The 12,318-nt window shown below is 49.3% G+C and overlaps 1 protein-coding gene across 1 annotated transcript in view; it reads right to left on the reverse strand.

The window, feature by feature from the left end:
- LOC310771616 (cadherin EGF LAG seven-pass G-type receptor 3-like) overlaps positions 1 to 11,599 on the reverse strand; it is a gene marked incomplete at both ends in the record, with an annotated part of 30,120 nt that extends 18,521 nt beyond the window's left edge. The window contains 3 exons of the mRNA XM_083664191.1: positions 10,462 to 10,671; positions 11,207 to 11,301; positions 11,498 to 11,599. Of these exons, the coding sequence (XP_083520317.1) occupies positions 10,462 to 10,671; positions 11,207 to 11,301; positions 11,498 to 11,599 (407 nt within the window). The remainder of the gene's footprint in view (positions 1 to 10,461; positions 10,672 to 11,206; positions 11,302 to 11,497) is intronic.
- Between the last annotated feature and the right edge of the window lie 719 nt (positions 11,600 to 12,318).

Genomic DNA, 12,318 nt, shown 5'->3' on the forward strand with positions numbered 1-12,318 from the left:
AGGTTTTAGCCACCCCCCCAAAGAGGTTTTAGCCACCCCCCAAACAGGTTTTAGCCACCCCCCCAAACAGGTTTTAGCCACCCCCCGGCCTGCTATATTTGAGTTCAGCACAACCCTGACTGCATACAGCGGTAATGGTTACTGTCGTGCGTAGTCACTGCAAAGGCTCATTTATTTATTTATTAATTTGTGTTGTTGTTATTTATTTATTTTATTATGCTTATTTTTTTAAGCTTTCTGTCTGGGAGCTCCGGACTGAACCACGGGGGAATGGAAGAATTACACCAGCTTTCATGAAAAGCTTTTCCTCCTAATCTTTTGGGGTGGATTATTTGTGATATCTGGGCGGAGGCACGTGACAGACACTGTGTAGAGAACAGAGCCAGGCCCAATGTTGTGCAGAAACAGAGTAATATCAAGTACCAAGGGAGGCAGGGACTCGCTGGCTATACAGCCCCACACTGCAGCAGAGCCAACAAAGCACTGCAGTCACACACACACACACACACACACACACACACACACACACACACACACACACACACACACACACACACACGCAGGCTCTGGAGAGCGCAAGAAACATAGCAGACAGTCACGACGACAGTCAGCAGGCAAACAGACAGACAGCAGACAGTCAGATAGAAGACAGGCAGACAGGCAGACAGCAGATGAGAGGATTAAAGGGAGAGACCACAGGAGAGAGAAGCAGCATGTGTGGCAGGCTGTGCTTCAGCCAGACGCATAGTTTATTTGTAAGTCAAACATCCAGCAGGTTGCCATATCCAAATGATTTACAGTAGAACCACTTGAGGAATTGAGAATGAATTACTGTATATATAGCATGCACAAATTAGACTTATTTTACATTTTAAATCAGTTGAAATATAAGCAAGTCCCTGTTCTGTTCTGTTCTGTTCTGTTCTACACCTTCATTTATACAATAATGAATCCATAAGAGCAAAGATTCTTTGACATTAAACTCATAAAATGGGTAAATACTGCAAAGAATAAGAGATTTCCTGCAAGAAAATTTAAATAAATCTAAATTCAGTAGGCTATGGTATAAAATATATTACAACAATTATATAAAATTTTGCAAAAATGACAAAATGTTACTTAGGCCTCATGTATAATTTGCAGCTAAATTATGAGCAAGTATTAGACCAGATACTAGAATATATAAAATTATATATTACATCTCAAATTCTCCACATCTTTTACTGAGGAGTCAAACCAGGCGTCCTCCAGTAGACATCTTTGATCACAGCTTGACCGTGCGTGCGTGTGTCTCGTCTCCCTCTCGTTCCTCCACTGAGCGCTGCATCCCTGATGTGACGACCCCCCCCCCCACGCCCCCACGCCCCCTGCTGGTTCTGATGTGACAACCCCCGCCCCCACGCCCCCACGCCCCCTGCTGGTTCTGATGTGACAACCCCCCCGCCCCTCCCCCACGCCCCCTGCTGGTTCCCCAGCCACGGGGCTCCGTCATCACCGCTGGGTTACTATGGAAACTCCGTGTTCAACATGAGCATTTCGTCGGGCCTAATCGCTGCTGTTTAAAGTGTCAGGTACTATGAGCTGCTGGGTTTAGGTTCATTCTTCATTGAGAAATGGAATGTCTCCAACTCTGCCTGGAGCTTTGTGCTGGCTCAGAATGGACCTCTGGGGGGTGACTACACACAACAGAATGGACCTCTGGGGGGTGACTACATACGACAATATGGACCTCTGGGGGGTGACTACACACGACAGAATGGACCTCTGGGGGGTGACTACATACGACAATATGGACCTCTGGGGGGTGACTACACACGACAATATGGACCTCTGGGGGGTGACTACACACGACAATATGGACCTCTGGGGGGTGACTACACACAACAGTATGGACCTCTGGGGGGTGACTACATACGACAGTATGGACCTCTGGGGGGTGACTACACACAACAGAATGGACCTCTGGGGGGTGACTACACACAACAGAATGGACCTCTGGGGGGTGACTACACACGACAGAATGGACCTCTGGGGGGTGACTACACACAACAGAATGGACCTCTGGGGGGTGACTACACACGACAGTATGGACCTCTGGGGGGTGACTACACACAACAGAATGGACCTCTGGGGGGTGACTACACACGACAGTATGGACCTCTGGGGGGTGACTACACACAACAGAATGGACCTCTGGGGGGTGACTACACACAACAGAATGGACCTCTGGGGGGTGACTACACACAACAGAATGGACCTCTGGGGGGTGACTACACACGACAGTATGGACCTCTGGGGGGTGACTACACACAACAGAATGGACCTCTGGGGGGTGACTACACACGACAGTATGGACCTCTGGGGGGTGACTACACACAACAGAATGGACCTCTGGGGGGTGACTACACACAACAGAATGGACCTCTGGGGGGTGACTACACACAACAGAATGGACCTCTGGGGGGTGACTACACACAACAGAATGGACCTCTGGGGGGTGACTACACACAACAGAATGGACCTCTGGGGGGTGACTACACACGACAGAATGGACCTCTGGGGGGTGACTACACACAACAGAATGGACCTCTGGGGGGTGACTACACACGACAGAATGGACCTCTGGGGGGTGACTACACACAACAGAATGGACCTCTGGGGGGTGACTACACACAACAGAATGGACCTCTGGGGGGTGACTACACACGACAGTATGGACCTCTGGGGGGTGACTACACACAACAGAATGGACCTCTGGGGGGTGACTACACACAACAGAATGGACCTCTGGGGGGTGACTACACACAACAGAATGGACCTCTGGGGGGTGACTACACACAACAGTATGGACCTCTGGGGGGTGACTACACACGACAGAATGGACCTCTGGGGGGTGACTACACACAACAGAATGGACCTCTGGGGGTGACTACACACAACAGAATGGACCTCTGGGGGGTGACTACACACAACAGAATGGACCTCTGGGGGGTGACTACACACAACAGAATGGACCTCTGGGGGGTGACTACACACGACAGTATGGACCTCTGGGGGGTGACTACACACAACAGAATGGACCTCTGGGGGGTGACTACACACGACAGTATGGACCTCTGGGGGGTGACTACACACAACAGAATGGACCTCTGGGGGGTGACTACACACGACAGTATGGACCTCTGGGGGGTGACTACACACAACAGAATGGACCTCTGGGGGGTGACTACACACAACAGAATGGACCTCTGGGGGGTGACTACACACGACAGAATGGACCTCTGGGGGGTGACTACACACAACAGAATGGACCTCTGGGGGGTGACTACACACGACAGTATGGACCTCTGGGGGGTGACTACACACAACAGAATGGACCTCTGGGGGGTGACTACACACGACAGTATGGACCTCTGGGGGGTGACTACACACAACAGAATGGACCTCTGGGGGGTGACTACACACAACAGAATGGACCTCTGGGGGGTGACTACACACGACAGAATGGACCTCTGGGGGGTGACTACACACAACAGAATGGACCTCTGGGGGGTGACTACACACAACAGAATGGACCTCTGGGGGGTGACTACACACAACAGAATGGACCTCTGGGGGGTGACTACACACAACAGAATGGACCTCTGGGGGGTGACTACACACGACAGAATGGACCTCTGGGGGGTGACTACACACAACAGAATGGACCTCTGGGGGGTGACTACACACAACAGAATGGACCTCTGGGGGGTGACTACACACAACAGAATGGACCTCTGGGGGGTGACTACACACGACAGAATGGACCTCTGGGGGGTGACTACACACGACAGAATGGACCTCTGGGGGGTGACTACACACAACAGAATGGACCTCTGGGGGGTGACTACACACAACAGAATGGACCTCTGGGGGGTGACTACACACAACAGAATGGACCTCTGGGGGGTGACTACACACGACAGAATGGACCTCTGGGGGGTGACTACACACAACAGAATGGACCTCTGGGGGGTGACTACACACGACAGAATGGACCTCTGGGGGGTGACTACACACGACAGTATGGACCTCTGGGGGGTGACTACACACAACAGAATGGACCTCTGGGGGGTGACTACACACGACAGAATGGACCTCTGGGGGGTGACTACACACAACAGTATGGACCTCTGGGGGGTGACTACACACAACAGAATGGACCTCTGGGGGGTGACTACACACAACAGTATGGACCTCTGGGGGGTGACTACACACGACAGAATGGACCTCTGGGGGGTGACTACACACAACAGAATGGACCTCTGGGGGGTGACTACACACAACAGTATGGACCTCTGGGGGGTGACTACACACGACAGTATGGACCTCTGGGGGGTGACTACACACAACAGTATGGACCTCTGGGGGGTGACTACACACGACAGAATGGACCTCTGGGGGGTGACTACACACGACAGAATGGACCTCTGGGGGGTGACTACACACAACAGAATGGACCTCTGGGGGGTGACTACACACAACAGAATGGACCTCTGGGGGGTGACTACACACAACAGAATGGACCTCTGGGGGGTGACTACACACAACAGAATGGACCTCTGGGGGGTGACTACACACAACAGAATGGACCTCTGGGGGGTGACTACACACGACAGAATGGACCTCTGGGGGGTGACTACACACGACAGTATGGACCTCTGGGGGGTGACTACACACAACAGTATGGACCTCTGGGGGGTGACTACACACAACAGAATGGACCTCTGGGGGGTGACTACACACAACAGTATGGACCTCTGGGGGGTGACTACACACAACAGAATGGACCTCTGGGGGGTGACTACTCTAAATTCTCTAAAATGATACAGTAAATGTTTTGTTAAAGTCAGGGCTGTCCTGAACTCAAATATCAGTCATTGTCAGGATTTTGTTTTTCTTGCAGATTTACTGTGGACTGATGTTGTAATGGAATGACCTATTAGCCTTCAGTTCTTAGCAATGTAAGTTCTTTGGTGTCAATACAAACGACTGCTATTGTATAATGTCACCATGGCAACTGAGAGGCACTTTTTTCGGCGCTGAAAACGTATGTTGGTGATACCCTGATGACCGTGCTGCTGATTTACTCTCAACTGAAGCGGTTAAAGCTAAATGTCAGGTAGGACGCACAGGCTTTCATTTCACACACTATGGGATGTCGGTAATACCACTGTGTTGCTATGGCAACTCACCTTGTTAGCAATGTATTGATGTGCGGTGCGAGACTCAGACTTTCAGTCGACATCTGACACTGCCGATCCCCCCTTTGGAAAGCCTCACGCTGATTGTAAAATGAATTTGATCCACTTTAAAGGTTTCTGCTTAAAAGCTTGAAATGAGTTTCTTAGTCAAATAGAAATATTGACGTTGATCCTATGTGTGAATTTCTTTCCAAAGCCTTTGCCTTTTCCCTCAAGACGCACATTCATACACCGATGGCGGTGAGCAGCCATGCAGGGTGCTGCACAGTCCATCAGGAGCAATTTGGGGTATCTTACCCAAGGACACTTCGACATGCAGCCTGGAGGAGCTAGGGATCGAACCACGGACCTCTTTTATCCAAAGCGATTAGTGGACGACCCGCTTTCATCCAGATAAAACATATCCAATCTAACCCCCAGTTAGGTGAGATTATTTTTACACAAGCCACAGGGTTTTCACTACTACCTCTACCACTCAGTTGCTATAGCAACCCATCCTCGGCTGGGTAACAATGACATAATCAATAACTGAGGTGAAACACTATATCCAGACTGAGCACCGCAGGGTGTGGCTAAGAATACTATATACTTACAGATATCAGGTGGCTGCCCACCATCTCCTCTATTAAATATGAATAACTCACCCACTGCCTGCTGTAGCGAGCTGCAGCTAACTAACTCACCCACTGCCTGCTGTAACGAGCTGCAGCTAACTAACTCACCCACTGCCCTGCTGTAGCGAGCTGTGGCTAACTCATCCGCTGCCCTGCTGTAGCGAGCTGTCCCGTCGCACGCTGCCTGCTGTAGCGAGCTGTGGCTAACTCACCCACTGCCCTGCTGTAGCGAGCTGTGGCTAACTCACCCACTGCCCTGCTGTAGCGAGCTGTGGCTAACTCACCCACTGCCCTGCTGTAGCGAGCTGTGGCTAACTCACCCACTGCCCTGCTGTAGCGAGCTGTGGCTAACTCACCCACTGCCCTGCTGTAGCGAGCTGTGGCTAACTCACCCACTGCCTGCTGTAACAAGCTGTGGCTAACTCACCCACTGCCCTGCTGTAGCAAGCTGTGGCTAACTCACCCACTGCCTGCTGTAACAAGCTGTGGCTAACTCACCCACTGCCCTGCTGTAGCGAGCTGCGGCTAACTCACCCACTGCCCTGCTGTAACAAGCTGTGGCTAACTCACCCACTGCCCTGCTGTAGCAAGCTGTGGCTAACTCACCCACTGCCCTGCTGTAACGAGCTGTGGCTAACTCACCCACTGCCCTGCTGTAACGAGCTGTGGCTAACTCACCCACTGCCTGCTGTAAAGAGCTGCAGCTAACTAACTCACCCACTGCCTGCTGTAACAAGCTGTGGCTAACTCACCCACTGCCTGCTGTAACGAGCTGCAGCTAACTAACTCACCCACTGCCTGCTGTAACGAGCTGTGGCTAACTCACCCACTGCCCTGCTGTAACGAGCTGTGGCTAACTCACCCACTGCCTGCTGTAACAAGCTGTGGCTAACTCACCCACTGCCCTGCTGTAACGAGCTGTGGCTAACTCACCCACTGCCTGCTGTAACAAGCTGTGGCTAACTCACCCACTGCCTGCTGTAACAAGCTGTGGCTAACTCACCCACTGCCCTGCTGTAACAAGCTGTGGCTAACTCACCCACTGCCTGCTGTAACAAGCTGTGGCTAACTCACCCACTGCCTGCTGTAACAAGCTGTGGCTAACTAACTCACCCACTGCCTGCTGTAACAAGCTGTGGCTAACTAACTCACCCACTGCCTGCTGTAGCGAGCTGCGGCTAACTCACCCACTGCCTGCTGTAAAGAGCTGCAGCTAACTCACCCACTGCCCTGCTGTAAAGAGCTGCAGCTAACTAACTCACCCACTGCCTGCTGTAACAAGCTGTGGCTAACTCACCCACTGCCCTGCTGTAAAGAGCTGCAGCTAACTAACTCACCCACTGCCCTGCTGTAACGAGCTGCAGCTAACTCACCCACTGCCTGCTGTAACGAGCTGCAGCTAACTAACTCACCCACTGCCTGCTGTAACGAGCTGCAGCTAACTCACCCACTGCCTGCTGTAACGAGCTGCAGCTAACTAACTCACCCACTGCCTGCTGTAACGAGCTGTGGCTAACTCACCCACTGCCTGCTGTAACAAGCTGTGGCTAACTAACTCACCCACTGCCTGCTGTAACAAGCTGTGGCTAACTCACCCACTGCCTGCTGTAACAAGCTGTGGCTAACTCACCCACTGCCCTGCTGTAACAAGCTGTGGCTAACTCACCCACTGCCTGCTGTAACAAGCTGTGGCTAACTAACTCACCCACTGCCTGCTGTAACAAGCTGTGGCTAACTCACCCACTGCCTGCTGTAACAAGCTGTGGCTAACTCACCCACTGCCCTGCTGTAACGAGCTGTGGCTAACTAACTCACCCACTGCCCTGCTGTAACGAGCTGCGGCTAACTAACTCACCCACTGCCCTGCTGTAGCGAGCTGTGGCTAACTCACCCACTGCCCTGCTGTAACGAGCTGCGGCTAATTCACCCACTGCCTGCTGTAGCGAGCTGTGGCTAACTCACCCACTGCAGTTGCCAGGGACCAACTCCAGTTCTTTTGCCAGTGCCTTGGTCAGGGGCAGGAGTATTAACCCTAACATCCATGTCTTTAACACAAGCTAAAAACAATGGGTTGGATCCTATTACTATTCAACATGAATTGATGTATGCTGGAGCAAGCTGTAAGTATTTAACTACAGGGAAGAGAAATACGCCTACTATCATTTGACGTAAGACTTGAGCTTAACATTCTGCTCAGGAATGAAATATCATCGCTGTCAATTTGACATCACTGTTGCCATAGCAACCCACAGCTTGTCATTCAATGCCACACGCGCCGGCACTTGACAGGGCAGTTTAAAAGATAAGAAAAGGATTTCAGTTTCTATCTTTTATTAAAGTGGAGTGCAGCTGCTACAATATTGATGGGCAGAGAGCTGCCTCCATGCCAGCCAAATACACTATACAGCATACTGTATGAGACATATATTTATTTATGGTGAAATTGGAAATTCTATTATTTAGAGATCGCCATCAGTGCCTCCATGTCATAACAACAACGTGCTACTGAAAATGATGTGGGTAAAATGAGAATCTGCCTGTTAATATGGTGAGATGACATGTTGCAATATTTCATAAGCTACTGTCACTGCATTGCCATAGCAACATCCATCTCAGAAAGAGATACCACATTGTACCGTCTTGTCACTGGGTCTATATGTATAAAGGTGCAGGCTATCTCTCATATGTACGCTTTTAAACATGTATTTTATGTCTTTGAGCAGATTGGGTTCATATTTTGTGTGTTTACCTCATTGAAGTGTGCATCCTGAGTAGTGTGTTTACCTCATTGAAGTGTGCATCCTGAGTAGTGTGTTTACCTCATTGAAGTGTGCATCCTGAGTAGTATGTTTACCTCATTGAAGTGTGCATCCTGAGTAGTGTGTTTACCTCATTGAAGTGTGCATCCTGAGTAGTGTGTTTACCTCATTGAAGTGTGCATCCTGAGTAGTGTGTTTACCTCATTGAAGTGTGCATCCTGAGTAGTGTGTTTACCTCATTGAAGTGTGCATCCTGAGTAGTGTGTTTACATCATTGAAGTGTGCATCCTGAGTAGTGTGTTTACCTAATTGACGTGTGCGTCCTGAGTAGTGTGTTTACCTCATTGAAGTGTGCATCCTGAGTAGTGTGTTTACCTAATTGACGTGTGCGTCCTGAGTAGTGTGTTTACCTCATTGAAGTGTGCATCCTGAGTAGTGTGTTTACCTCATTGAAGTGTGCGTCCTGAGTAGTGTGTTTACCTCATTGAAGTGTGCATCCTGAGTAGTGTGTTTACCTCATTGAAGTGTGCATCCTGAGTAGTGTGTTTACCTCATTGAAGTGTGTATCCTGAGTAGTGTGTTTACCTAATTGACGTGTGCATCCTGAGTAGTGTGTTTACCTCATTGAAGTGTGCGTCCTGAGTAGTGTGTTTTCCTAATTGACGTGTGCGTCCTGAGTAGTGTGTTTACCTCATTGAAGTGTGCATCCTGAGTAGTGTGTTTACCTCATTGAAGTGTGCGTCCTGAGTAGTGTGTTTACCTCATTGAAGTGTGCATCCTGAGTAGTGTGTTTACCTCATTGAAATGTGCATCCTGAGTAGTGTGTTTACCTCATTGAAGTGTGCATCCTGAGTAGTGTGTTTACCTCATTGAAGTGTGCATCCTGAGTAGTGTGTTTACCTCATTGAAGTGTGCATCCTGAGTAGTGTGTTTACCTCATTGAAGTGTGCATCCTGAGTAGTGTGTTTACCTCATTGAAGTGTGCGTCCTGAGTAGTATGTTTACCTCATTGAAGTGTGCATCCTGAGTAGTGTGTTTACCTCATTGAAGTGTGCATCCTGAGTAGTGTGTTTACCTCATTGAAGTGTGCGTCCTGAGTAGTATGTTTACCTCATTGAAGTGTGCATCCTGATTAGTGTGTTTACCTCATTGAAGTGTGCATCCTGAGTAGTGTGTTTACCTCATTGAAGTGTGCATCCTGAGTAGTGTGTTTACCTCATTGAAGTGTGCATCCTGAGTAGTGTGTTTACCTCATTGAAGTGTGCATCCTGAGTAGTGTGTTTACCTCATTGAAGTGTGCATCCTGAGTAGTGTGTTTACCTCATTGAAGTGTGCATCCTGAGTAGTGTGTTTTCCTCATTGAAGTGTGCGTCCTGAGTAGTATGTTTACCTCATTGAAGTGTGCATCCTGAGTAGTGTGTTTACCTCATTGAAGTGTGCATCCTGAGTAGTGTGTTTACCTCATTGAAGTGTGCATCCTGAGTAGTATGTTTACCTCATTGAAGTGTGCATCCTGAGTAGTGTGTTTACCTCATTGAAGTGTGCATCCTGAGTAGTATGTTTACCTCATTGAAGTGTGCATCCTGAGTAGTGTGTTTACCTCATTGAAGTGTGCATCCTGAGTAGTGTGTTTACCTCATTGAAGTGTGCATCCTGAGTAGTGTGTTTACCTCATTGAAGTGTGCATCCTGAGTAGTGTGTTTACCTCATTGAAGTGTGCATCCTGAGTAGTGTGTTTACCTCATTGAAGTGTGCATCCTGAGTAGTGTGTTTACCTCATTGAAGTGTGCATCCTGAGTAGTGTGTTTACCTCATTGAAGTGTGCACCCTGAGTAGTGTGTTTACCTCATTGAAGTGTGCATCCTGAGTGGCGGTGAGGCCAAAGCCGCTCTGCTGGGTCTCAAAGGTCAGGAGGCGGGACAACAGGCGCTCGGCGATCTGCAGGTCGTTGCCGTAGAGACGGCCGGTCGCCTCGGTGACGTCACGGAGCTGGTGGGCCAGCTTCTTCTCCATGATGGTGCTCAGCTCTGTCTCGTTACGCTCCAGGGACTCCAGCTACACACACACATGCACGCACGCACACAAACACACACACATGCACGCACGCACACAAACACACACACATGCACGCACGCACACAAACACACACACATGCACAAACACACACAAACACACACACATGCACACACGCACGCACACAAACACACACACATGCACGCACGCACACAAACACACACACATGCACACACGCACGCATGCGCATGCAAACAAACGCACGCATGTGCGCGCACACACACATGACAAAAGTTTAAAAGTCAGTCCCTCATTTCATCTTATCAAAGAGCAAATTAATTGTTAGCTACAATCAGCTGTGATTAAATATGTCAGTATTAACATGTAGCGCAACACTGGCATTCTTTTCCATACATATCGCATCAAATGGAAGATGGGTGCCATGTTGCATTTTACTACTAGTGGTGTTATAGCTATTTGGAAATATGATTGTCCTAGTATAGATACAGCAACACTGAATTCTAAATATCATGGCATACAGAGTAGCACTGTGCTTATTTAGTATTAGTGTACATACAGCAACATTAAGCTCCACAAACGGAGGGGAGGTGCAGTTGTAGAGGTCAGGCTCCAGCCATCCTCTCTCTGCATCACAGTGTCTGATAGCTGCACCTGGACAGAGGACAGGAGGTCATACACACATCACATTTAGCCTAACTCAACACAGTCTAGAGGGGTTCACGCACATAGGTGTGTGTGTGTGTGTGTGTGTGTGTGTGTGTGTGTGTGTGTGTGTGTGTGTGTGTATGTGTGTGTGTGTGTGTGTGTGTGTGTGTGTGTGTGTGTGTGTGTGTGTGTGTGAACCGACCGACAGAGCCTTTAGGGCAGGGAACTGCGGCAGGCAGGTTGAACTTGGTCCGTGGCCACCAAATCCCCTGGGTGATGGTCTTGGGGCAACCGTCATAGATGACTGCAGAGAGAGAGAGAGAGGGGGGGGGGGGGGGAGAGGGAGGTAGGAGGAGAGAGAGGCAGACAGACAGAGTGAGAGAGAGAGAGAGTGAGAGAGAGAGAGAGAGAGAGAGAGAGAGAGAGAGAGAGGGAGGGAGGAGGAGAGAGAGGCAGACAGACAGAGTGAGAGAGAGAGAGAGAGAGAGAGAGGGAGAGGGGGAGAGAGAGAGAGAGAGTGAGAGAGAGAGAGAGAGAGAGAGAGAGAGGGAGGGAGAGAGAGAGAGGGAGGGAGAGAGAGAGAGAGAGAGGGAGAGAGAGAGAGAGAGAGAGAGAGAGGGAGGGAGAGAGAGAGAGGGAGGGAGAGAGAGAGAGAGAGAGAGAGGGAGAGAGAGAGACATGATGATGAGAGGGAGGCAGATCCAGTGGGAGATAGGGATCATCATCAATTAACATCATCAATCATCCTTATCTTTCCAACATATCTTCTCCATTAAAAAAGACAACAAAAAGTCACTAATGATGTGTAAATGTTTTTCTCTTGACTCAGAGAAGCAAAGCAAATGAATGAAATTAAACTGAGTAAATTACAGGAGAATAAGGAAGAAAGGAATGAAAAGAAGAATGGAATTGATTGGAAAATGTTACAGTAAAATGAAAGATGATGAAGATAATCACCTGCAGGATCTCCACAGTGTTTGTTTGAGAGATTGTGTGTGTAAAGCAAGTGCCATGGTTAAGTGG

This window comes from Poromitra crassiceps, assembly GCF_964638095.1.
Source record: "Poromitra crassiceps genome assembly, contig: HAP1_SCAFFOLD_883, whole genome shotgun sequence".
Lineage (NCBI taxonomy): Eukaryota > Metazoa > Chordata > Actinopteri > Beryciformes > Melamphaidae > Poromitra > Poromitra crassiceps.